Genomic DNA, 26,796 nt, shown 5'->3' with positions numbered 1-26,796 from the left:
AAATGACCAATTGTTTTTAAAAACTATGTTCTACTGGTGGCTATCCAAGGAATTCAATGGTCATAGCAACAACAATCATAGAGAATATTCTCTGTGGCAATATTTTCTGGAAGCAGCAGATAATGATTTTTATTATAAACTTAGATTAATATTTGCATTACAAGCACATGAACTAAATGGACACCTGACATCCAGAAAAAAAATTAAGATGTCCAAATAATTCACTCTCCAATTTATTTTAGCGATTCCCTTTGCATTGGGATTCACTGGTGGCATTCAGGTTTACTTGCAATTTTGCAGTAACTAAAAAGCCCATCCTTCCGTAAAGATCTATTAGCAGTTAATGGCTGCTAGGGGAGGGAATATCGCTTTCTTCAGTGGTGAGCCCACTGATGAGTTGCTCATGCTCTAATAAGCCTCTACCATGCTCATACAATCAACTGGAATTAGATTCATTGAGTCACACACACACAAAAGACTTTAATGTTGGCAGATAGCTTTCCAGAAAGAAATGTTTGCATGGGAGAGATGGGGATGAAAGAGAGCAATAAGGAGAAACAACTCTAATTCATTATATGCAATGTATGAAACTTAAAAAGAAATATAAGTGAATAAGAACATTGTTGATGGTACCACAATTCTATAAATTTAATAAAAACTACTTGAATAAAAAGTAAAACAGGAAGTCAAAGTCATTTCTACTATATGATAAGTTATATAGTTTCCCTAACTACGTTGTAACCATAAATTAATATAATTTAGTGTTATCATGTCTCATAAGAAAATATCACAACTTATAAGGAAAACTCAAAATTTAAAAAGTATTTAACATATACAGTACATATCCAATCTTCATCTTTTCATGAAAATCAGCTGGATGGTACCTGAAGTATGCATGCTTTATAGAATGCCATAGACATACAGAGATATAATAATCAAGTATTTTGTGGATGTCTTTGATTAAAGTTACATTTAATATTTCTTACACTGTGTTTAGTTTGGATTAGTACTATAAAAGAAAATTCACAGTGTTTGTCCTTCATTTTCAGTTTAGATTCTATCAGTTAACTATATCTAATTATTACTGCAAATTATAATGGGAAATACAAAAATTTCATAACCAAGTGTACTGGCTAGTTTTGTGTCAACTTGACACAGGCTTGAGTTATCACAGAGAAAGAAGCTTCAGTTGGGGAAACGTCTCCATGTGATCCAGCTGTAAGGCATTTTCTCAATTAGGGATCAAGCGGGGGAGGGGGGGAGGGCCACTTTTGGGTGGTACCATCTCTGGCTGGTAGTCTTGGGTTTTATAAGAAAGCAAACTGAGCAAGCCAGTGGAAGCAAGCCAGTAAAGAATATCCCTCCATGGCTTCTGCATCATCTCCTGATTTCTGCCCTGCTTGAGTTCCAGTCCTGACTTCCTTTGGTACAGCAGTATAGAAGTGTAAGCTGAATAAACCCTTTCCTCCCCAACCTGCTTCTTGGTCATGATGTTTGTGCAGGAATAGAAATCCTGACTAAGATACCAAGGATAAATAAAAATCCATCATGTGACATGTATAATAGGTTCTTTATTTTCTGACTATCTATGATTACCTATTCATTGGTTGTTGAATATATTCATATTAAACATGTAGAATAATTGTGTTGGGATAATGCATATATAACTCTTTAGTTGTTAAATTTAAAAAAGTCTTTAAAATAATCTGTAATTTAAAGTACTAAACGTACAGAGTATGTGCAAATAGTGAAATTATTCCACAGTAATCATATCTACCATAGATAAGATATTTTAGACAGAAGTATAGTTAAGGTAATATTCTTAATCATATCTTTGAAACAAAAATATGATTAATTTTAGAAGAGAAATAAAATTCTAATGCAATTATTTTGACTATCTTTACTATTATCATTGTTAGAGGGAACAAAAACATATCTTTCATAGTCCTCTATATTTAATGTATCACTCATGCATTCAAGAGATGCAATTCTTAATGAAAATGCTGACAAGAATGAAACTAGGTGAGTCTCAAGAACTATGTAGTCATTTCATTTACATCTTTGTACACTGTATATTGTAGGTAACTCTTGAAAGAATTGGTATGGAACATACCTAAATCTTTTCTTTTTTATTTCCTTTTATTGGATATTTTCTTTATTTACATTTCAAAGGTTATTCCCTTTCCTGGTTTCCCCTTTGGAATTCCCTTATCCCATCACCCCTTCCCCTCCTTCTATGAGGTTACTCCATGGGAGCCATAGGTAACTCCATGTGTACTCTTTGGTTGGTGGTTTATTCCCTGGGAATTCTGGGGATCTAGTTGGTTATTATTGTTGTTCTTCCTGTGGGGTTGACAACTCCTTTAGTTCCTTCAGTCATTTCTCTAACTCCTCCATTGGGGTCCCTGTGGTCAGTCCAATGGTTGGCTACAAACATCTGCCTCTGGGTTTGTCATGCTCTAGAAGAGCCTCTCAGGAGACAGCTATATCAGGCTCCTATCAGCAAGCACTGTTCATCGCCCATGGTAAAGCATACTTCACTAAAACAAAATCACAGTTAAAAATCCAAAATGGGGCTGGAGAGATCGCTTAGCATGTAAAAGTGATTGGATCTCAAACCACCTCTATCCTCAGCTATTGTGGAAGGTAAGAACTTACTCTCAAAAGTAGCCTTATGACCTCAACATGCACACTATGGAATATATGCAAATAGACACACACCCACACACCACCACCACCACACAAATACAAAATGCACACACACACACACACACACACACACACACACACACACACACACACAAAGATGCCTGTACACACAAATGAATAAACAATATCATTTTTAAAAAGCTTCCAATGTTCACATTCTTATTAAGTTTTTCTTTGGCACTTCTAGAAATAGTATTCTGCTCATAATTTTAATTTTGGAGAAAAACTCAGTGATTTCTGATCTCAGAAGAATGTTTTCATTTTTCTTTCAATAATTGTAACTCTGTTGTTTCCTGGAAGCTAAATCTCCTCTTGAAATTTTATGTCAGTGAGTGACACAATTGTTTTGGGCTCCTCTACATGCATGTTTACCTCTATTATATGAAAATTTCCATTATTTTAGACAGAATTTAACTCTCTGAATAGAATGATCTTGCATCTCTACCAATATTTTAGCACAATTTAAAAAGGGTGCAAAATTGACCATATTTCCTGCTCAAGTGGAGGTAATTAAAATAAATATTGAGGTAGTTAATTTTTAATGAGCTACTTGTGATCACAAAGGTCTCAGAGGAAAAAAAATCATATACAATAGATAGTTACAAACTATCATATGGCTTTTCCTTGCTCTTATGAGTTAAATTATATTTTTGTTCTTTTCCTTTATATACAGAATTCTATCAATTACAATTCATTGCTGAATTTAATTTCTGCTATATTAAAATTCTTACTGGAAAAGATTTTCCCCCATTCTTTATTTCCCAGACAGTGTCAAAACAAATTCATTTTTTCAACTCTTCCTGCTATGTCATAAGAAGTAACCTTTCCATGATACATGAAAATCTATCTACAGATGGACTGCTGCGATGCATTTTTAGCGCAATGCATAACCATTATCTAATTAAGATTATATTTTGTGGCTCCATGAAGGTTATTACTTCTCAATCTTTTTAAATCAATCTTTGTAAACTGATTTGGGCTTTTTTCCCATTAAAAAAGGGAACATAGCTTATATTTCCCATTTTTTCAAATTTCAACTTCCATGTTCACCGCCTTTAAATACAAAATATTTATTTGCACCATGTATTTTATTATATACTATAACCTCTTTATATAAATAACCTTACTCTACATTCCTGAATATTCCATCTTTATCCAGAATTCTATCTTTCCTTGATTTTAAAAGTATTTTCTTCCTTCCAGTACTAATTTCTTAACTTTTGTTCATAGTTATTTTTCCCAGGTTTAGTACATAAGCCTCTGATTGCTTCCCCTCTGTTTCTAAGAATATATAAGTCTTCATTTGCTAGTAATAGATTGTAATAGCAACTCACTGATGGTATGTTCACTAGAGAGGTTCACTTCATTCAAAGGTTCACCAACATCTCCAGAATATTGTGATTTCACCCAATCTTTTGCTAAGCTGGATCCAAACAAATTCTTACTGGAACAAATTATTTGCTTTGATTTGGCTGACACTGTTTTCTTTCATTTTGATTTATTAGGTGTCTTGGTTTTTTGTTCATTTGATTCCTGAGTATGATTATTCATTACTTTCCCTGATTTGAGATAGATTTCCTTGTTAATTTTACACTTTTTCTTACATCTTCATACATTTGCTCAATGTCTAAATTTGAAAAATTCTATCTTCTCCATGGATTTTCTTAGTCTAACTCTAGACTACACTGAGTTTACTATAAAGAAGATTCTTGCTAATTATTTAATTGTAAATGTATTTTAAAGTGTTTGTGTTCTTTCTTATACTTTCATTCTTTTCTTTTGACAGCCCTCTAAAGAACCAACATGCCAATATTAACTAAGTGTGCATTTCTTACCCATTGTGTTGGATCCAGAGACTATAATAATAAATCATACTTGATGTATTTGTTTGGGATTCAATATAATGCATCTCTCAAAGACTATAAAGCTTTTATTAAATAGATGTCTAAAGTAACACCAAAAGACCTGATATTAAAAGTAACTTCTATTCTAAAGATGTTTTGGTGTTATGGATATACATCAAGGTCATTCAAACTTGAGAGTTGCTTGTTCTCAATCCAAAGTGGTTATTTAAACCTTTACATGGTGTGTGTGTGTGTGTGTGTGTGTGTGTGTGTGTGTGTGTGTGTGTAAACCAGTTAAGAAATTTGTGTAGAATTCAGAGGACAGTTTGAGAAAGTTGATTCTTTCGTTCCTGAATGCAGTTTCTGAGTCTCAAACTTGGGCCCCCAAGCTTGACATCAAGCACTTCATCTTTCTTAACAGTATTACTCACCTAAATGCAGATTATTTTGCAGCTCAATGCCACCATGAACTTTAAAATCATGCTTTCTAGAAATAGATTTAAGCATTCCTATTTTCTACCAACACAACTGACAATAAGAAGTCTATGATATAAACCCCATAAATAATTCATCAGTAATAATTACAGGTACTCATATTATTCTGATTTCATAAATCTAAGAAAAGTTAGGCAATAAAACTAAATAAACAAAGAAAAATGAACTTCTGAACATATATATCTTTCCATACAAATGAGTAGTTAATTGTGTTGATACATTTTGTTATACTACATTCTTTTCAAAGAATTTAAAGCTATTACATGGTACATACCTGTCCAGTCTCCTACTACTTTAAAGTGGACACCAAATGTTGCTTTGGTTTCAGTAGGACACTGAAAAAAAAAATGCTAGCATCAATTCAGATTAATTGTTATCTATTAGAAGAATATGATGTGATTAAAACCTTTATTCTATTGCAAGCCCCCAGATCAACAACTAATGAGAAAGAACAGGGTGTAAATGTATATGATAGATAAAGCAATGCCATTTGATCAGTAGGGTATTTGCATTTCTCTAAAGACCCATAAATACGCATATAAACCATATAATATGCAAATAAAAGTTAATAGATTATTATAGGTAACTATAAAACCTGTGAAGATATCTGTTGAGGATTTTTTGGCCTTCATTCTGTCAGGCCCGCAGATACCAGGTATAGCTCCCGTGGAGCACACTCAGCAGTAGTGAGTTTCACCTTGCCTCCTAATCTCCATTTTCTGTCCCACTGTTCTGTTGGTCCACAGTCCACCTGCCTCAGGGCAAGGCCAATCTGAAGGTGAAATGTTGTGAGTTTGACTGTGCTTATTTCACACAGCCTCCGGGCGGGTGCTGGGCTTCAGGGAAGCACCAAGATACTGCTCAGGGATGGAAAAGCACAGTCTAAGATGTGGGAAAGCTGGAAGAGTTTAGGGGCTCCTGGGATTCTCAGACTCTAGGACATCCAGGTGCTGCTGAGAGTTGTGAAAGAGCAGAGAATTAAGTCAGGAATAGAGTCTGGAGACTAGTATCTAGGCTTGGCTGGTGGAAAGAAGAGCTTGGCTTATTTTAGCTGTGATTGTCCTTAGTTTGGTGGTAGTTGTATGGGAACATAGAGGCCTCCTACTAGAGAACTGAGTTGCAGTACTGTCAGTGAAAACCTTATACATGTTCCCTATGGTGGTGGTAGATGAAACAGTCTATGCTTCTAAACTGTTTATTGATTATTTATGGTGGAAAATGGATGCATAGTCAACCTCTCAGGGGACTCAAGATTAAAAAATACCTTTTGCAGGGAGGAATGTCTGGGAAGAGATCGTTATTGGCTCCAGAGACTCTAGGTACCTCATTAGCATGGAGGACTCTGTCCTGAGCCTTTGTGACCATACGTCATGTTTCTTTATGTGCAGCGTGTGGCATGGGTTTCAGGCTAGGAATCTGGCAGGGAGAGGGGAGTAGCCTAAGTTTTAAGTGTGTGCCCACCAAGTCTCCAGGGTCTCAGACCCATACTAACTTACATGGTTTTTCTGTCCCACAGTATTCTGCCTGCATTACTACACACCTACCAGTAGTGAGGACAACCAAGGAGGACCCCTGCCCCAGGCCCCTTGCTTGCCAGGTCCCCTTCAGGGTAGCAAACTGCCCTGTAAACCTGTACTCCATTTTCTGGCCCAAAACTCTGCCTGATTTCCTGGAGGCTCGTTGGCACTAGGAACAACAAGATGTCTAAAGGCCAGCAGAAGGACATAATTAACAAGAGCCAAGGCAATTTTGAACAACCAGAGACCAGCTATCCTATGGCAAGAAGCCCTGGATATCCTAACAGAGCTGAAGCAAAAGAAAATGACTTTATTCTAATTTTATGAAGATGATAGGGTCCTTTAAAAAGAAAATAAATTAACCGCTTACATAAATACAGGAAATCAAACCGGTGAAGGAAATGAATAAAAATGTTCAATACCTGAAAATGGAAATAGATGTAATAAAGAAAACATAAGCTGAGGGAATACTTGGAATGAAATACCTAGGAAAGAGAACAGGTATTACAGACACAAGCATCATCAACAGAATACAAAAGACTGAAGAAAAAAATCTCAGACTCAGGCTTAGAAGATAGGATAGAAGAAATTGATACATCAGTCAAAGAAAATGCTATATCTAAAATGTTCCTGACACAAAATATCTAGGAAATCTATGGCACTATGAAAATACCATACCTAAGAGGAATAATAGAAGATTCTCAGCTCAAATACCCAGAAAATATTTTCAACAAAATCATAGAAGAAAATTTCCCAAATGTAAAGAAAGTGATGTTTATACATATTCAAAAAGCTTATAGCATAGCCAATAGATTGGACAAGAAAAGAAAATCCTCCTACCACACAATATTCAAAGCATTAAGTTTACAGAACAAAGAAAGAATATTAAAAGCTGCAAGGGGAAAGGCCAAGTAACATATAAAGGTAGACCTATCAGAATTTTTCATACCTTCTCAAAAGAAATTTTAAAAGACAGAAGAGCCTGGCAGATGTCTCACAGACTCTAAGAAAACTCAGATTACGATACCCAGCCAAACTTCCAATCACCATAGATGGAGAAAACAAGATATTTCAAGAAAATACCAAATTTAAACAATATCTACCCACAAATTAAACCTTACAGAACATACTAGAAGAAAAATTCAGCAACAAAGATAAATATCACCTCAGAGTAAGTGGCTGGAAAAAGATTTTCCAAGCAAACAGACACAAATAAGGTGAAGGAGCTGTTCTAAGTTCTAATTTCTAATTTTTAAATAGACATTCAAGCAAAATTAATCAAAAAAATGGAGGACACTTCATACTCATAAAAGGAAATATACACCAAGATGACATCTCAATTCTTAATATCTATGCCTCAAGTGTAAAAGTACACACATTTATAAAAGAAACATTACTAAAGATTAAATCACAAATGGAACCCCAGACATTAATAGCGGGGGGATTTCAACATGCCACTCTTACCAATGGACAGGTCATTCAGACAGCAACTAAACAGAGGAATAATGAAACTAACAGATGTTATGAGTCAAACGGACCTAACAGATATCAACAAAACTTTTCACCCAAACACAAAAGAATATACCTTCTTCTCAGTATCTCAGGAAACCTTGTTCAAAATTGACCATGTAACTAGTGAGAAAGCAAGTCTCAATAGATACAAGAAAACTGAAATAACCCCATGTGTCTTATCAGACCACTATGGATTAAAGATGGATTTCAACAATAGACACAACAGACAGCATACAAACCCATGAAACATGAACAACTCCCTACTGAATGACTTTCGGGTAAAGGCAGAAATAAAGAAGAAATTAAAGGCTTCCTAGAGTTCAGTGCAGATGAATGCATAGCATACCAAAACTTATGGAACATAATGAAAGCAATGCTAGGAGGAAAGTTCATAGCACTGAGAACCTTCATAAAGAAATTAGAGAGATCTTCATATTAACAACTTAACAGTATACCTGAAAGGTCTAGAACAAAAAGAAGCAAATATCAAAACAGAAATAATAGAACTGAGGGCTGAAATCAATGACATAGAAACAAAGAAAACAACACAAAGAATATACAAAAGCAAGAGTTAGTTCTTTGAGAAAATCCACAAGATAGAGAAACTCTCTGCAAAATTAACTAAAAGGTATAAAGACAGTATCCAGATTAATAAAATCAGAAATGAAAAGAGGGCCATAACAACAGACTCTGAGGAAACCAAAAGCATCATCAGGCTTAACTTAAAAACCTAAATCCCACAAATTGAAAAATGTAAATGAAATGGACAATTTTCTTGATACCAACTAGCATTGTTAAGTCAAGATCAAGTAAACAATTTAAATAGATCTATAACCCCTTAGGAAATAGAAGCAGTTATTAACAGTCTCCCAATCAAAAATAAGGCCCAAGGCCAGGTGGTTTTAGCAGAGAATTCTACCAGTCCTTTTAAAGAAGAGCTAGCATAAACACTCCTCTAACTATTCCATAAAATAGACACAGCAGGAACATTGCCAACTTACTCTATGAGGCCTCAGTCACCTTGATATCTAAATCACAAAAGTCTCAACAAGAAAAATTTTAGACCAATTATGTGAATATTGATGCAAAAATACTCAACAAAATACTCAAAAGCCAAATTTAATAATGCATCAAAAACATTATCTACCATGTTCAATTAGGCTTCATCCTAGGAAAGCTGGAATGGCCCAACATATGAAAGTCAATCAATATAATACACCATATAAACAAATGGAGAGAAAACAACCCATATGATCATATCACTGGATGCTACAAAAGTATTGTTCATATTTATTTGATAGGCATTAAATTTTAAGTATGAAAAATTTATCAATGTTTACATATCAGTGAGACAAAATATTAAAATATATCTACTTAGGAATATGATTTCATTATATATGTACTTATTAATTAACCATCAAAAATATAAGAAATAATATATTTTTGTTTTTAAAACATGAGATTTGAAATAAACAAAATAATTGAAATTTATATCTATGTTCATTATCTAAAGTTATGTGTAACCTAATTTCATAAGTCAGAAAAATGATTGCAGATCACAAAATGATCAAAAGAATGTTATTAAATCATTTTGTGATCTGTCTCTGTGGCCCTTTTTTATTTTCTAGCTCCAATCTCTCACTTTTTTTTACTGTCTTCTAGCCAGTTCACTCTAAATTTAATTTAGCTGAAATTGTTATTACCTTATGTCTCAAATTATATTCTTTTGATTCTCATATATCTGTACATGGAACCAAATTCTTTCCAGAATAGGACCAAATATCACAATATCACATATTAGTCCTGCTGCCAGGTTCAATCAACTTTTAAGCCCTTTCAAATAAGTTTCCAAAAGAAACTGTCCGATCATAGCAATCTCATATTGGTTGTGCTATATGGAAAAGCACCTTCTTATTGATTGAAGTCTTGATTCCAAGCTAGTGATGCTACTGAGGTAATTGAGTAAGGAGGGCAGTAACTGAATCAATTGGTTAATTCACTGATGACTGTACAACTGTGTGAGTTGTACAGGCCAAGTCAAAGAAATTAGAGCATGGGAGGCCTAATACTAAAGGCTATGCTCTGTGCTCACATTTCCCTTTTATACATTCTATGACCTCTGGTATTATGAGCCAAAATAGACTCTTTGCTTAAGTTAACTTCTTTGGTATCCTGTCACAGTAATGAAAAACTGACTCAAAAGCATGCAAATTCTCTTTCTTACAGTCAAAAGTCAAAATTAGTTGGTTCATCTCTATTCTGTACGATTCAATTTCATCTATTTTAATTCAACAAATTGTCAACATTTAATACATCCCTAAACACAATTTATTTACAGTCTGGTCATTTATAACAAGTTCTCTTCCATTCGGCTGTTAACTCTTGGAAACTCTTTGAGACTTATCTCAAAGCCTGCATTTCATAAGAGCCTGAATTTCTTTGTCAAAAAATTCTTCACTTCTCTGAACCTAAAAGATTTGTGAAGCTTTTGTATCCCCACTTCATTTTACAGTCTGTGATATTTTGTATACTTTGTCCATATGAATATGTTTAAAAGGTTTAGAAAACAGGGGACTAATATCCAATATATATAAAGAACTCAAGAAGGTGGACTCTATAAAATCAAATAACCCCATTAAAAAATGGGGCTCAGAACTGAACAAAGAATTCTCACCTGAGGAATACCAAATGGCAGAGAAGCACCTGAAAAAATGTTCAACATCCTTAATCATCAGGGAAATGCAAATCAAAACAACCCTGAGATTCCACCTCACACCAGTCAGAATGGCTAAGATCAAAAATTCAGGTGACAGCAGATGCTTGCAAGGATGTGGAGAAAGAGGAACACTCCTCCATTGTTGGTGGGATTGCAAGCTTGTACAACCACTCTGGAAATCCGTCTGGCGGTTCCTCAGAAAATTGGACATAGTACTACCGGAGGATCCAGCAACACCTCTCCTGGGCATATATCCAGAAGATGTCCCAACCGGTAAGAAGGACACATGCTCCACTATGTTCATAGCAGCCTTATTTATAATAGCCAGAAGCTGGAAAGAACCCAGATGNCCCTCAACAGAGGAATGGATACAGAAAATGTGGTACATTTACACAATGGAATACTACTCAGCTATTAAAAAGAATGAATTTATGAAATTCCTAGGCAAATGGATGGACCTGGAGGGCATCATCCTGAGTGAGGTAACCCAATCACAAAGGAACTCACACAATATGTACTCATGGATAAGTGGATATTAGCCCAGAAACTTAGGATACCCAAGATATAAGATACAATTTGCTAAACGCATGAAACTCAAGAAGAACGAAGACCAAAGTGTGGACACTTTGCCCCTTCTTAGAATTGGGAACAAAACACCCATGGAAGGAGTTACAGAGACAAAATTTGGAGCTGTGACGAAAGGATGGATCATCTAGTGATTGTCATATCCGGGGATCCAACCCATGATCAGCTTCCAAACGCTGACACCATTGCATACACTAGCAAGATTTTGCTGATTGGACCCAGATATAGCTGTCTCTTGTGAGACTATGCCGGAGCCTAGCAAATACAGAAGTGGATGCTCAAAGTCAGCTACTGAATGGATCACAGGGCCCCCAATGGAGGAGCTAGAGAAAGCACCCAAGGAACTAAAGGGAAGTGCAACCCTACAGGTGGAACAACAATATGAACTAACCAGTACCCTGGAGCTCTTGTTTCTAGCTGCATATGTATCAAAAGATGGCCTAGTAGGCCATCACTGGAAAGAGAGGCCCATTGGACTTGCAAACTTTATATGCCCCAGTACAGGGGAACGCCAGGGCCCAAAAGGGGGAGTGGGTGTGTAGGGGAGTGGGGGGGTGGGTATGGGGGACTTTTGGGATAGCATTGGAAATGTAAATGAGGAAAATACCTAATAAAAATATTTAAAAAATGAAAACAAGATGTAGTTCAAAATTATTGTTACATATTCTAAAAATCTATAATATATTACATACAGGATGGAAGGTGGAAAAACATTAGTTGAATGAAGTATCACTTGAATAAAATATTAAAGAATGAACCTGAGAGAAACATATGGACTTCAAATGTATGTCTTTCTTCCATGACTACTTCATCTTCTAAAGACAAATTTATTGTGGTTTCAAAATATTCTAGATACTGTGATAGGAGAACATATAATTTCACAAATGAGAAATATTCAAAAAAGCATGAGAAAGCACAGTGAGTTAGGAGCATAGAGTACCTCATAGAAATGCAACACTGTGAGCTAAATATTTTTATACATACAAAATGATACTGTTTAGTTAAACATAAATAGAATAAAATAGTGTATATCTGTATATTTGAAAATTTTATACTCATTATTAAACACAGAATATGTAAATGTACTTTTGATAACATAGATTAGAAGTCCAATTTTATTTTTTTGTTGTTCTTTATACTAACAAATAAGGCCTGGAGAGATGGTCTAGTGTTTAAAAACCCTTCCTGCTCATTCAGAGGATGTGGATTCGTTCCCTGTACAAGTTTTTAAAAGGCAGAATGTAGTGAGATGTTGGAAATGAATAGGGAAATATTTGAAACTAAAATTCTTCTGAAGGGAGCAACTTGGAAACTAATGCCACCAGAACACTGGAGAACCTCAGCTCTCAGAGTCAGGAAGATCAAATCTGGAGTTCAAAAATGTCTATCTATATTTGTATATCAGTTTCTCTCTCCCAAGATTTTCTTTAGTCTGACAAAAAATATGAGAAGTACCACTCTAGAAACCCAAAGTAAAACAGAAGCAAAACACACAGGTCTTTGGGTCTGGAACTATGGCCCATTGAAAGCAAAGTGTAGGCTATCACTCATTTATTGGATAAAAAATGCAAGCATGCTGCATAATACATCCAAATCATATGATTTAAACTGAGTTTCACAACCTGGATCCTAATCCAGTCTTTCCTCTTTTAGTTAATAGAACTCTAATTCTTTAGGCCAGAAACTTAGGTATGAACCTTGAATTTTGTACATTTACAACCCAATTGCAAGAGAAAAACAAGTCTTGACCACCAAAACCTCAAAATGGATTTAGGAGTTGACAGTTCTTGTCAGGTCTAGTGTCACCACCATTATCAAAGCTATCATCATACCTACCTACTGGATGGGACAGACACCTAGCTGCTCTCCCTGCTTCTGCTAATGTAGTAACCAGAATCACACACGGAAAAGGACAGTGCCTTAAATGTCTGGGAAACACATCCTGATATGAACTGGGATTTTCGATCTGGAAACACAGGTGGACCATCAGAGAAATATAGACAGCTGTAAAGTAACAGAGGGTTAGTCGACTGATAATAGTGTCTTTTGGCATTCAGAGCTCATGGGAATGTAAAGGGAAATAAATGAAACAAGACTGAATCAAAAGTCATCATAAACATGGATGTCCTGGAAACAAAACGAAAATTGTAAAAAGTGTTTCAATAAAAAATGACAGCAGCATGAAAAGGTGCTGATTTGTAAAGACCATGAATCAATGGGAAATGCTCAGTGCATTTACCAGTAAGAAGGCATGGCTCATCTTGGAAGTATCTTCATGGCATGCTGCTGTGGCCAAATCCAAGGGTAAGCAACATGGATTGCTGCTGATGAATGCAGCAGTAGCTAGAAGGGACGAGTCAGGAAAGGAGTGTCTTCATTTTCTCCTTGAAACCAGGAGGTGAAAGAAATATCAAAAACTATTGATGGAATAAATCAAATTAATATTAACCAGTCTATTTGTTCTGAGTATGCTGCTTTATTTAGCTCACATTTATCACAGAAGCTATCATTAGCCTCTGAGGAAACATTGCTTTTCTCCTGGAAGACAGCCAAAGTACAGGAGTTAGGTGATGTTTAATTCTCAAAAACCTCAAACATTTTGTTGGGTTCTATGGATACTAATCACTGTCTGTGGTTTTCAACACTGTGCCTTGAATACATAATGAGAGATTGTGCCTGGCAAGCTACCTTCTCCTCCAAGTTTCTAGTGCAAAAGATCTGAGAAAAACAAGAGTAAGGCAAGTTTTAAGTGCTAACAAGAAGGGATTAAGAACAGAAATCAAAGTAGTTGACAAAGAATTACTAATTACATTTAATGACATAAAATTTAATAAATGACAACTGTAACATATTGTCTTGTTTTCATTTTCTTTTAAATATATATATATATATATATATATATATATATATATATATATATATATATATATATATATATAAAGAAAAGAACATGAAACAGAAAAATAATGGACCAGCAGGCATGCTATGTGAAAAGTGCAGAAAATAAACAGGAGAACCACTAGGTTCTGACTCATGGAAAAAATACAAAATTGGGTTTTTCATATTTCGAAATGATGAATCATACAACTGAAACTACAGATGTCAGGAAAGCATGTTTATTTCTGAATAAAAACAACACTAGAAGGACATGGAGGTATGTGCATAGGCTTCAATGAGTTAATACTGAAAAGGAAGACTGTATTACTTCTATAATTGATAATTTATGAAAAAGAAGATAAAATCATGTACCACAGCAAAAAATTAAGAGATGCTGAGTTTTGTAATAAGTACATCTTATCTTTTCTTAAGTCCTTTTGCGAAGTCCTTTTAAAACTCACTTTTATTTTTGCTTTTTAAATTAGAAAACAAACAGCATGATGTGCGACCCCCCCCAAGCCAAAAAAAAAAAATCTAAACATTCATTCGTTATAGAAAACAGCTGGGAAACACCTAGTAGCATAGGAACACAGCGTAAAATTCTATTTACTTATTAAGTCAATAAATGCCTAAAAGGAAAAATTATCATGAAAAATTGGTTCTAGTTCTAGCTTTTGTCATCAGTTACACTGTTTAATGACTTTTGTCTCTTCAACAATTTACATTTTTGGTTCTTCAAATAAAACTTGGACAGGATGGGCTGGAGAGATGGCTCAGCAGTTAAGAGCATTGACTGCTCTTCCAGAGGTCCTGAGTTCAATTCCCAGCAACCACATGGTGGCTCACAACCATCTGGGATGGGATCTGATGCCCTCTTCTGGTGTGTCTGAAGACAACTACAGTGTATACACACACACACACACACACACACACACACACACACACACATATATATATATATATATATATATATATATATATATATTTATAATAAACAAACAAATCTTAAAAAAACTTGGACAGGAAATGTTGAACCTTAAATATATTAGTAAGTTGGATTTATATGTTTAATTTCAGGTTCTAAAAGAGAATCACTTTGCACAAACAAATAGTGCTTTGAGATAAGTTATCCTTCACTTTCCTTCCAATTCTTCTCAAAATTTACAATCAAAACACTCAAGGCTCCCAGCAGTAGAGATGGCTACCTATGACTGGCTTTCTACTGGGACTTTCCTGATACTCACTCAAAATTTCTTCATGTGAATCCAAGTTCCCTGCCCTGGAGACATGGAGACATCTAAAATTCAAAGTCAACTCCACTGGGGGATAAAAAGCTTTGGGTCTTTGACACCAAGACAGGACAACTGTGAAATAACACCTCATCTGAAGAGCTCTTGTCAGCTGTTTTGAGACCTCTTCTATTATTCTACTGTACCATTAAAGTTCTGGTTGCCTTTTTGTCTGTCAAGCCTTACAAGATGCTGTCCTGAGTACAATTCCCAACAATTCGATATCATGTAATCTCCCTCTTGGTCTTAATTTTCGAAGACTTATGCTTTTATTTTTTTCTTTTTATAAAAAACAATATTTATTTTATACATACATGTGCTTTGTCTGTACATAACAGAAGAGGGATTTGGATCCCATTATAGATGATTGTGACAATCATATGAAAATTGAACTAAAGACCCATGGAATAGCAGCCAGTGCTCTGAACCACTGACCTATCACTCCAGCCTTCCTCCCATTTTTTTCTTTTTCCATTTATATAATTATCTTTACAAATTCTTTCATTATTGTGTTATTTTATGTTATATCTCTTTATTTGTCTTCTCTTCAATAACCTTTCTGAATCTTCTGTTTTTCCTTTATTTAACCTTATTTCTGCTACATTTTCTTCAGTCCCAGCTCCTTTGGTTACCAGTCCATTTACCCTAAATTATTTGACTTGCATAGCATGCTGTACATATTTTTTGCCTTTTTGTTGTTGTTCTACAGATAATAGATTTAACTATAGTTTAGTGAGATCTAATTAACTTTAAGCATGTTTCAACATACTGCTTGATTTGAGTTGCTGTTAACAACTGTTTTTTCTTCTTTACTTTCTGAATGGTACTAGAGATTGAGCTCTACCAGAGTAGGCTGCTATGCTGTGAAGATGGTTTCTATTAAAGAGCACTTGTTATATTGGCAGTGAACCAGTGTTCAGTACCCAGCACCAACATGAGGTGGCTCAAAATCATCTGATCTTTACAGGCTCTTCCACACAAATGTTCATATCCACACAGAGGACACACACACACACCACACACACACACACAAATTAATATTTTTAGACAAAAGAATATGCTGATCATTGAGAAGATGCCCAAAACCAAATGGAAGCGATATACAAACAATCGATACTTAATTGGCAACATACGGACACCAAATGACATAAAAAAAGGCTACACACCTCCTATAAAAGATACCATGCATTTATGAATTCAAAGATTCTACAATGACAAAAATGCACTAATTTACTCATGAGAGTTTTCATTGGCCACAAAAAATAATTGAAATAAGCAGAGACATGAAGAAAGGCAATCAACAGTAGACCTGGACTAGAAAGCCAACAACACAGAATAGTAAGTCAGAAGGGCAGTGTCAAAATATATGAGAAAGTTAATACCATAGCAGAGAAATTCATTAGGATAATTAAATTGGGGGAAAATGAAAATAGATTCTGGCAGTGAAATATCAAATGAATCAAGTTAAAATACAAAGAAAATGTCACAGCAGTCTCAACGAAGTAAAAGAAGGAATGTGAACGATGAAGATCAAAGTAAAAAAAAAAATAACGCATTCAAATATCAATAAAGGAATACAATAAATAAAAGGGCCTAATCACAATTTCCCAGAATTCTGAGCTCTATCATGAAACCAAACATAAATATCCATAGGGCTGAGATCAAAACTACAGGCATAGAAAAATCTATGTCAATAAAATTATAGAATAAACATCCCCAGATCTAGTGCTCCCATTGTATAGAAACAAGACTTGGAGATTAAAGAGCAGAAGCTTCAAGAATATATTTTGGTTTCAATATAACAAATACATAATACTGAGGTATCTCAGTGGAATGTGCTGATCTGAACTGTGATTTAAAATGCAGCTGATTCAAGGTCGTGTGCAGGATGAAAGCCCTTCAGGTTTATGAATTCTGATTTGTGTGTGTGTGTGTGTGTGTGTGTGTGTGTGTGTGTGTATGTGTGTGTGTGTGTGTGTGTGTGTGTGTGTGTCTTTCTCATTTTGGCTTGAGAAAGAAGCTGTAGAGAAGTGAGACGTTTGACCTAAAAGCCTCTCTATGTCAGGGGAAAACTCTTGTCATTATTTCTGAGAAAACATAACATTTTTAGTAAAGTATAATAACAGTGAGATAACTTTTTTCCCTAAGACAGTTGATGCTTACTGGTATGTTATGCTATTTTCTCCATTTGGAACATGTTGGAAAATATTTTTTATGAAAAAAAGGACTCTCCAAGCTTTGTAGTTGGCATTCAATAATTTGCTTCATTTCTTACAATCTATGTTCTGTTTAATACTACCTCTATGAAAGAAATTTAAAAATAAATTCTCAAACAGCGATTCTGGAGGAAATTTATAACGATTGTAAACAGTAGGTCTGCTCTCCTAAATTCTATAAAGCTACTTGTATATTTTCTCCCTTTTCACCTTCTACTTTTTTCTGATAACAGCTTCATGTTTATCAATGTATGAAAGCTGAGATATGAAAATATGTCTTAAAACTGTCAGAAGCAGACATGATTTAGATGCAATTTTATTTTTGTTACAGTTAAACATTTGTTATTCAGGTACATTTCTGTTACTTGGTAAAACATGAGAAACACTAGAGGACTAATGGGCGTGCCATAGCAATCTGACTTCTCATAAGAACTGTGTTCTAAAAGCTCCTAGGATACACTCCATGTGAGTAGCCTAGCTTTAACTATTTCTCATGACAAATGCTTCACTTTCACACTAGTCAAAGCCCATACAGCAGCAGATGAAAGAGTATTCAGAATAACTCACCATCACTACAGACAAGAAACTGTATATCCATATTGTGCTGTGCCAGGGCTGCCATCGTTTATGACAGATCTAAATATATATCATTATCTCACTAGATGCTAAACAACTTTTCTTTGATGATTATTAAACAAGATTCACTCATATAGACAGAATACAAAATTTGAAGTAAATAAAGAGAAAAGTGTCATTTGTTTCTTCAGAAAACCCTTTTGAATATATGGCCTCTGATTTTATTCTAACAAATTAATACAAGCTTGTTGGTTCCTTTATTCTTTATGTATAGAATTATTTAGCTCAACTGTCAATGTTCTGGTGATTTTGAGACATAAACTTGAACTGAAAATTAAAATCATAATGGTTTTATTCACACACCAGATACTTTCAGTACTTTCATGATTATTTTTTTATGCTGTACTTGTAGTTTGCTTAACTCCTACAAATCTATTATTCAGAACTGACTAAATCATAATATTATACTGAAAGCCAAATGTCCCAAAAGATAAAGTAATACACCCATTGGCTGTGAATTTTAAATCTAATACATATAATCCAAAAGTCACTTCACAAACCTATACCCTAAACATAAACATTTAAATTATTGGTTAGAACACATGAAACTGAAGAAGAATGAAGACCAAAGTGTGGACACTTTGCCCCTTCTTAGAATTGGAAACAATCACCTGGAATGAGTTACAAAGACAAAGTTTGGAGCTGAGACAAAAGGATGGACCATCTGGAGACTGCCATATCCAGGTATCCATCCCATAATTAGCCTCCAAACGATGACAACATTGCATACACTAGCAAGCGTTTGCTGAAAGGACCCAGATATAGCTGTCTCTTGTGAGACTAGGCCGGGGCCTAGCAAACACATAAGTGGATGCTCACAGTCAGCTATTGGATGGATCGCAGGGCCCCCAGTGGAGGAGCTAGAGAAAGTATCCAAGGAGCTAAAGAGATCTACAACCCTGTAGGTGCAACAACATTATGAACTAACCAGTACCCAGGAGCTCTTGACTCTAGCTGCATATGTATCAAAAGATGGCCTAGTAGGCCATCACTGGAAAGAGAGGCCCATTGGACACACAAACTTTATATGCCCCAGTACAGGGGAACGCCAGGGCCAAAAAGTGGTAATGGGTGGGTAGGGGAGTGGGGGGAGGGTATGGGGGACTTTTGGGATAGCATTGGAAATGTAATTGAGGAAAATACATAATAAAAAAATATTAAAAAAAAAGGAAAAAAAGAAAAGTAGGAAATAGTAAAATAATAAAATATAATTTTGTGATTAGAAAAAAAAGTTATTGGTTTTTCTTTCTTTCTCCCTAATGTGGTAAATTTTACTTTTTGTATATACATCAAGGTTGTGTTAGTTATTCTTTATCAGAAACATGAATGAGACCTAAACATCAGTCCTTAATGCAAATATCAAATAAACAGTATTTCCTCACTGTGGAATATTATATAGGCATTGAAAAGAATGTGGTACATTTAAACAATGAGGGACTACTCAGCTATTAAAAACATGCATTTATGAAATTCTTAGGCAAATGGATGGAATTAGAAAATACTACCCTGAGTGAGGGAACCCAATCACACACGTGGTATGCAACTCACTGATAAATGGATATTAGCCCAGACACCCAGAATACCCAAGATACAATTTGCAAACCACATGAAACTCAAGAAGGAAGACCAAAGTGTGGGTACCTCGAGCCTTCTGAGAAGGGGGGGGGGCAGGGGGGCAAAATACCCATGGAAGGAGTTATAGAGACAAAGTTCAGAGCAGAGCCCGAAGGAATGATCATCCAGAGACTGCCCCACCTGTGGCTCCATCCCAAAATATACAATCACCAAACCCAGAGACTTTTGTGGATGCGAACAAGTGCTTACTGACAGAGCCTGGTATAGCTGTCTCCAGAGAGGCTCCACCAGTGCCTGACAAATGCAGAGGTGGATCCTCCCAGCCAATCATTGGACTGATCACAGGGTCCCCAATGAGGGAGCTAGAGAAAGGACTCAAGGAGATGAAGGGGTTAGCAGCCCCACAGGAGGAAATAACCAGCACCTGTAGAGTTCCCAGGGACTAAATCTCCAACCAAAGAATACACATGTTGTGACTCATTGCTCCAGCTGCATATGTAGCTGAGGATGGTCATCAATGGGAGGAGAGGCCCTTGGTCCTGTGAAAGGCTCTATGCACTAGTGTAGGGGAATGCCAGGACCAGAAAGCAGGTATGGGTAGGTTGGTGAACAGAGGGATGCGGGAGGGGATAGGGGGTTTTCGGAGGGGAAACCAGGAAAGGGGACACCATTTGAAATATAAATAAAGTAAATATCTAATAAAAAGTAAAAGTTTTTAAAAAATTAAGAAAAGAATGAGAAACTGTTCATGGTATAGCCTTGAAGGATGTGATGTAGTGAGAGAACCATTTGATCAAACAAGCAAACCCCAGGAATTTGTATATGCTGAAATAGATGATAAAATATCTGGAATTACCTAATTATGGGGAAGAAGATATGAAAATGAAAAACTAAAAATCCATCAATTTTATCTTTCGTTTTTGAATCATGTGAAATATAAGTGGTAAAAGCTCAAACAGGCTTACAAACCTCCTGCTCTGGGAGCAAATGAGATCACATGCTCACTGTATACTCAACTATACAATCCAATGCCTCACCTATACACACAATGAGATGACCAACTCAAGGTCATCAGATTAAGCACTCTGATGCAGGAAGAGGCATATTGGATATTTCTTTCAATTTTGGATGATCGATTTTACCCCTAACATAAAATCATCTATATATTTCAGGAAAGAGTTCAGGAGGAAAGGATGAGGGAAAAGGGAGGGCACTGTAGATACATGATACGCTGGAATAAAATCCATTTTTTAATCTTTAGTAATTTGCTATATGTATATGATGTAAATTTTAGCATATATTGGGTAAAAATATTTTATTATTATACTAATGCAGGTTTAAGCATAATTTGTGACTGTATACAGATATCTCTATGATTTGTCTAATTTCATTTATCCAACTTTGTTTTCCTCATATATGAAGTTATCAGCTAAATTGTGCTTCACCTTCTCTTACTACTATCTGTATTTTTAATGCTTCTACATCATCCATAGTATCTTTCTTCCCTTATTCCAACTCTTTAATGAAAATTGGCCATATTTTATTTCCACACATAATTTATACACAGAAAACAACAAAATTCTTTTTTTTGTTGTTTATTTTCTCTTTTTAAATACAGAATCCCAAGCCATTTACATTGTCCTTAAACTCACTATGCTGCCATGGATGACTTTGAACATTGGCGTCTCCTACCTCTACCTCTGGAGTACTTGGATTATAGACATGCAACAGCACGCACAGTGTACAGGGTTTTCAGGATGGAACCTGACAGGATCTCATGCATCCTAGGAATAAAACCCCATCTGACCAACATTCCCAAGCCCACTACAAATATATGGAAAAGGAAAACTAAGAGTTTTCTATGCTTTAAAGCAAAAAGCTTTAATAAATTTTAAATAAGCACATTGTTTAGTGAATAGTTAGGAATTAGAAAATCATGGAAAGCCAATACTTACAAAGTCTCTGAATAGAAAACTATATTTCTTTGAAAAAAAAAAGCTAACTAAAACATGAAGAAACTATGATCATCTAATAATTTTGAGAATGAAGTAAAACACATACACAAATATACACATGTGAATCACATAGACACATATATTCAGACATGTGTGTCTGTATAGGCACACATATGTGTGTGCACAAATATGTATATACACACAGATAAACAAATACATATGCCCATGTGCACACATATATACGCATAGACAAAGATGTTCTGCAATCTAAATTTTTTTTAAAATTCAAGAAATATGTCTTACCATTGTGAGAGTAAATGGGTGGTTTTCTAATGCTGATACACTGGGGCAATGGAGAATAATATACTAAAAAAGCAACAAACAGATAATGTTTTAAATGATCAAAAAAGAAATACAACTATTCCAATAAATCTGTCTATTAACTTTTAAAAATTTCCTAAGGATAAAAGATATTTGCAAAGCCACTAACCACTGGCTCACCTGGCCAGGTCTTGCTTTAAAGTTTTCTTTGATCATACGGAGTTCCATCACATCGGAGGGATGATTGATGACTGAGATGATGGTGACAGGTTTGTTGCTCCGGATGCATCGGTAAAGCCTCTCCGCACAATAAAGGCACAAAGGTCCAGAAATCCAAATCCAGGTCTAAAGGAAAATTTTCACAATTTTGCTTCATGTAATGTATGACTGAATTAACAACTGAGCAATACTTCAATTTATATTTTAAACAGGAAGATATTAATAAGCATGAGTAAAATATGGCTAAAGCTCTCAGCAATGAAATTGTGAGAGAAAAAGTAATATAGAACCCTAATCTCAAATCTATATCCTATTGAGCACTACCATTGCTATGTAAACATTCCTTCAGACAACCATCTGTACATTGAAGTGCGTGACAGGGATATACCAGAACCCTCTGTATAGTAAAGAGAAGTTAAAGCTTCATATTTATCTGCTGATGATTTAGAAAAATAAAACCGTTCCAAGGTTTAGTAGAAAACATAATGCCCTCGATAGTTAATGGATATAACACTGATGTATAGACACATTTCAGCTTTATAAACATGATGTCTAATGTAAGTGCATTTCTAGTTTTGAAAATAGTATGCACCGAGCACATTTGTATTACACGTTTTACATAATATAATAGGCCAAAATTACACTTTTATGAGAAATGACAGTTTTGATGCCTATGAGAATCATCTTTCCCCTACAACTGACTACTATAGCCTCTCCTTGTCTTCAAAGCTGTCAACTGAATTGTAATGTATTTATAAAGATGTTTGCTTTCTTGTTTACTGAGACAGAGTTTCATTGTATTCGGGCAGCTTTCTTTTGGACTTGATATCCTGCTGTCTCTGCCTTTTGATTATATAGGCTTAGAGGTGTCTGCTAATCCATGCAACCTTCAGTTTGATTTTAATGGCCCTTCGAAGGAAACTTATTTACACAGCTTTACCAGACATTGCTCACTCAATGAATGCAGTTAGCTCCTGCTCTGTAGACTGTGACAATGAACGTGACACTCTGAAGATATGCAGGGTGAGATAAGTTCTACAATGAAGTGACCTTGCATCTGCAAGTCAGTGACTCCTAGATGATTAAGACCCACATAAAGAAAATGGAACTTGCCATATTTACCTTACATAATATTCATCATTCTATGACACTTGGAAAACTGACCAGCTGACTCCAAAGTCATCTAAAAATTCATTGGTGCTTCTCTGTCTTCTCTCTTTGAAATAGAATTTCCTTTCCTCTATTTCATATGCAAAATAGTGGGCTTCAGTTAGATGTTGGCAGTTACCTCAGACAAGGGCAGAGTTGGGGTGCAAGTCACTGAAGTATTTGTGGAGTAGTTGAAGAACTTTCCAAGGCCATGATTAGAGTTAAAGACCTATGTCTACACATTTCCTCTTCCACCACTTGTTTATAGACTTTGGTCAGGATACTTGTTTAAGCTCAATGTTTTCATCAGATAATTGAGTAATTGTTTCAAAGGTTAATTGTGGATACTGAAGGAAATGCTGCATACAGAGCAATTCGGCATAGTGCCAAGAGAATTATACTAAACATTCAACAAATTAACATCACTATTATATATAATATGTTGTAATAGTATATTGCAACAATTAGTAGGGTTTGTTTGTTTACAGTTTGTTAAATTTAAACTGCATGTCTTTATAGCTTTAGAATATATATTTGTTGTCTCTCTGAAAGCAAACACTAGGAAAAGCATACATTTTTCTATATACGCCTTTTGTCTTGGAGTATTAGATACCTGTCTCTCTCACTCACACACACACAAACACACTAAAAAAAAATAGTACTCTGCTGTCTAAACATCCTGAAATAACCTCTTGTACCTGAAAACACAGATTGAAAGACATATTTGAATTCAATGTCAGACAGTCACATGAAACCACAGACTTGGCAGATCTCAAACACAGAATTAATCTGACCTGTGGGAAATGAGCTTGGAACTTGGGTTCTTCCAGGCAAATCTTCACAAGTGTTTTCTGGTAACGATCTTCTAATTTTGAAAACCCTCGAGGCAAAGATCCATGAAAATGTTCTGAGACATAATCTGGTATGGACATATTCTGGGATGATGTCTGGTTAAGACTAATGCAGCCAGGAGGGTGAGTGTCTAAATTTGTCTGATACTTCAACAAACCACTAAAGTTAAATTAGATAAAAACAAGAAGATGGAAAAGAGACTGAGTTAAAAGATGGAATGGGTAAAGAGAAGCAGTTATTCGTTTTTTCCTGCTGACTTTTTATAGCATTTATACAAAGTATTTGTGTTATCTATTTCAGAAGAAATAAAATATCCTAAATTCTGTACTAAAGAATAGAGTAAACATGTTTAGTTTTCCAAACAAATGCTATGTCTGTGAGGTAGAAGAAAACAGATTCAAATTTCTTGTTGTGTTTTGAATAGGGCAAGCTTAACTTCTGTTAGGCATTCATGCATTAACTTACAAATTTTCACTTCAATAAACACTGTGAAAATAACTTTGCTATACATCTTCAAGCTTAAAAGAAAAACACAGGGATAATCTTTGATCAAGATAAGACTAGATTAAACAGACTTCATGGTTCATGGAGAGATAGTAAATGAAAATACCAGACATTAAATGTTTGTTGCTTATGTGAAAACAATTTTTACATACCTGTCAAGTCCTAAAGCTGTTTGTTTTTCAATCTCTCTGTAAATACATCCACACAAAAGCTTAAAAATGAGAAGTCTTTACAAAGGCATCTCATTGCTTCTTACTATATTTTAATTCCTGAATTCCTCCTTTGTTTGTTCGTTTCTTTGTTTCTTTGTTTGTTACTTTCTTTCCTTCTTCCTTCCTTCTTTCCTTCCTTCCTATATTTTATTTGTGTGTATGTGTTTGTGTGCCCATGTACACATTACATATGTGCATGCACATACATATATTATGAGGAGATTAGAGGACAACTGGCAAGATTTAGTATTTTTCTTCCACAATGTGAATTCTGGAGCTCAAACTCAAGGTGTCAGACTGGTTAACTTGAGCCTTTACCCATTGAACCAACTCACTGGCCCTGTGTAGTACCACTATATTCTCTGGCAAACCGTGAAAGGAATAAGAAGCAACTGTAGGCTTGCTGGGAACACTCAGTAAAATATATATTAGTGGGCTAATCTAGCTCAGTGAGAGAGTACTCACTTAGCATGGCAAATGCTTAAATCCTGGGGAATATAATTCCCAATACACACACATACAAACACACACACACAAGCATACACACACATTGAAGAAGATAAGCATTCAGGCAATATTAAATGATATGTTCCATGAGAAAAAATAAAATGATGATGTGTTTTGAAAATTACCACATAAGATATACATGAGAATATAATAGGGATGAAGTATCGAATCATAGACTTTTAAATCTCTGGGTAAAACTGTAATGAAATAAACTTGTGATATTAAAAGAAGAAACTGTGTGGTTATTAAGGTTTTGCCACATCAGAATGAGTATCTTTGTAATTAGGCATTTACTCCATAAAGATACAGGGATTCAAGCCAAACATACATTTGAAGTGAATGTATATATGATGGAGTCTGGAAAACCTAATTTAATCAACTGAGAATGTATACATGTATCAAAACTCATATCATTATTCATAAACATAAACAATTAGTATCAGTAATTTAAATATGCAGTGAAAATTTAAATATGAATATTATATGCCAAGATCAAAAAGGAGCTATACAAAATATATTTGAAAATTCTCTGGCTAAACAAAACCTTACAAAAATCACATGAAATAATCAACCTTTTTCCTGTAAACTTTATGTAAGCATAAAAGCCAGCCAAAAAAAATCTAATCACCGCATCTTTGAAGCCAAATATTTTCTAAAGTTTCTATTCAATGTGGATTCATCTATTCCCTGAATGGCTAGAATTCCTGTAAATAAAAATTTTTGTATTCGAAGATACCATCTACAGCTCTTTATTGATGTTTTTTTTTTTTTAACCTCAAATCAATTATATCCCAGGAGACTGTGATCCTACACTATATTGCTCCTCTCTCCCTTAAGTATTCAACACACTGATAGGCAAGGGAATGGGTACCCCGTAAGGAGAGATTGTTCCCATCAAGCCTACAGAATTCTATTAAGTAAAAATGTTAGCATGCATGCCTGAATTTTGCTTCGAACGACTCCATACCCATCTTATTAACAAAAGACTGGAACATGACATTATGAAGGAGTTTCAAGAATAAGAATTTGCATGATTTCCAATAATGGCATAAAAGAAAATTTACAATGACTTAACTACATACATACAATTGTTAGTTAAAAAAAAA

The 26,796-nt window shown here is 35.0% G+C and overlaps 1 protein-coding gene across 2 annotated transcripts in view; it reads right to left on the bottom strand.

Moving 5' to 3' along the window:
• The window catches only part of Nox4 (NADPH oxidase 4), a 146,400-nt gene that overhangs the window by 46,492 nt on the left and 73,112 nt on the right, over positions 1-26,796 (bottom strand). For both annotated transcript variants that reach the window (XM_029479267.1, XM_021166295.2), the window contains exons 9-12: positions 24,410-24,626; positions 22,428-22,592; positions 22,230-22,292; positions 5,323-5,383 (exon numbers count right to left, since the gene is read on the bottom strand). In XM_029479267.1, the coding sequence (XP_029335127.1) occupies positions 5,323-5,383; positions 22,230-22,292; positions 22,428-22,592; positions 24,410-24,626 (506 nt within the window). The remainder of the gene's footprint in view (positions 1-5,322; positions 5,384-22,229; positions 22,293-22,427; positions 22,593-24,409; positions 24,627-26,796) is intronic.

The sequence above is a fragment of the Mus caroli genome, chromosome 7 (genome assembly GCF_900094665.2).
Source record: "Mus caroli chromosome 7, CAROLI_EIJ_v1.1, whole genome shotgun sequence".
In the NCBI taxonomy this organism is placed as follows: Eukaryota; Metazoa; Chordata; class Mammalia; order Rodentia; family Muridae; genus Mus; species Mus caroli.
The sequence above is the reverse complement of the archived record's forward strand: the minus strand, read 5'-3'. Positions and strand labels throughout refer to the sequence as shown.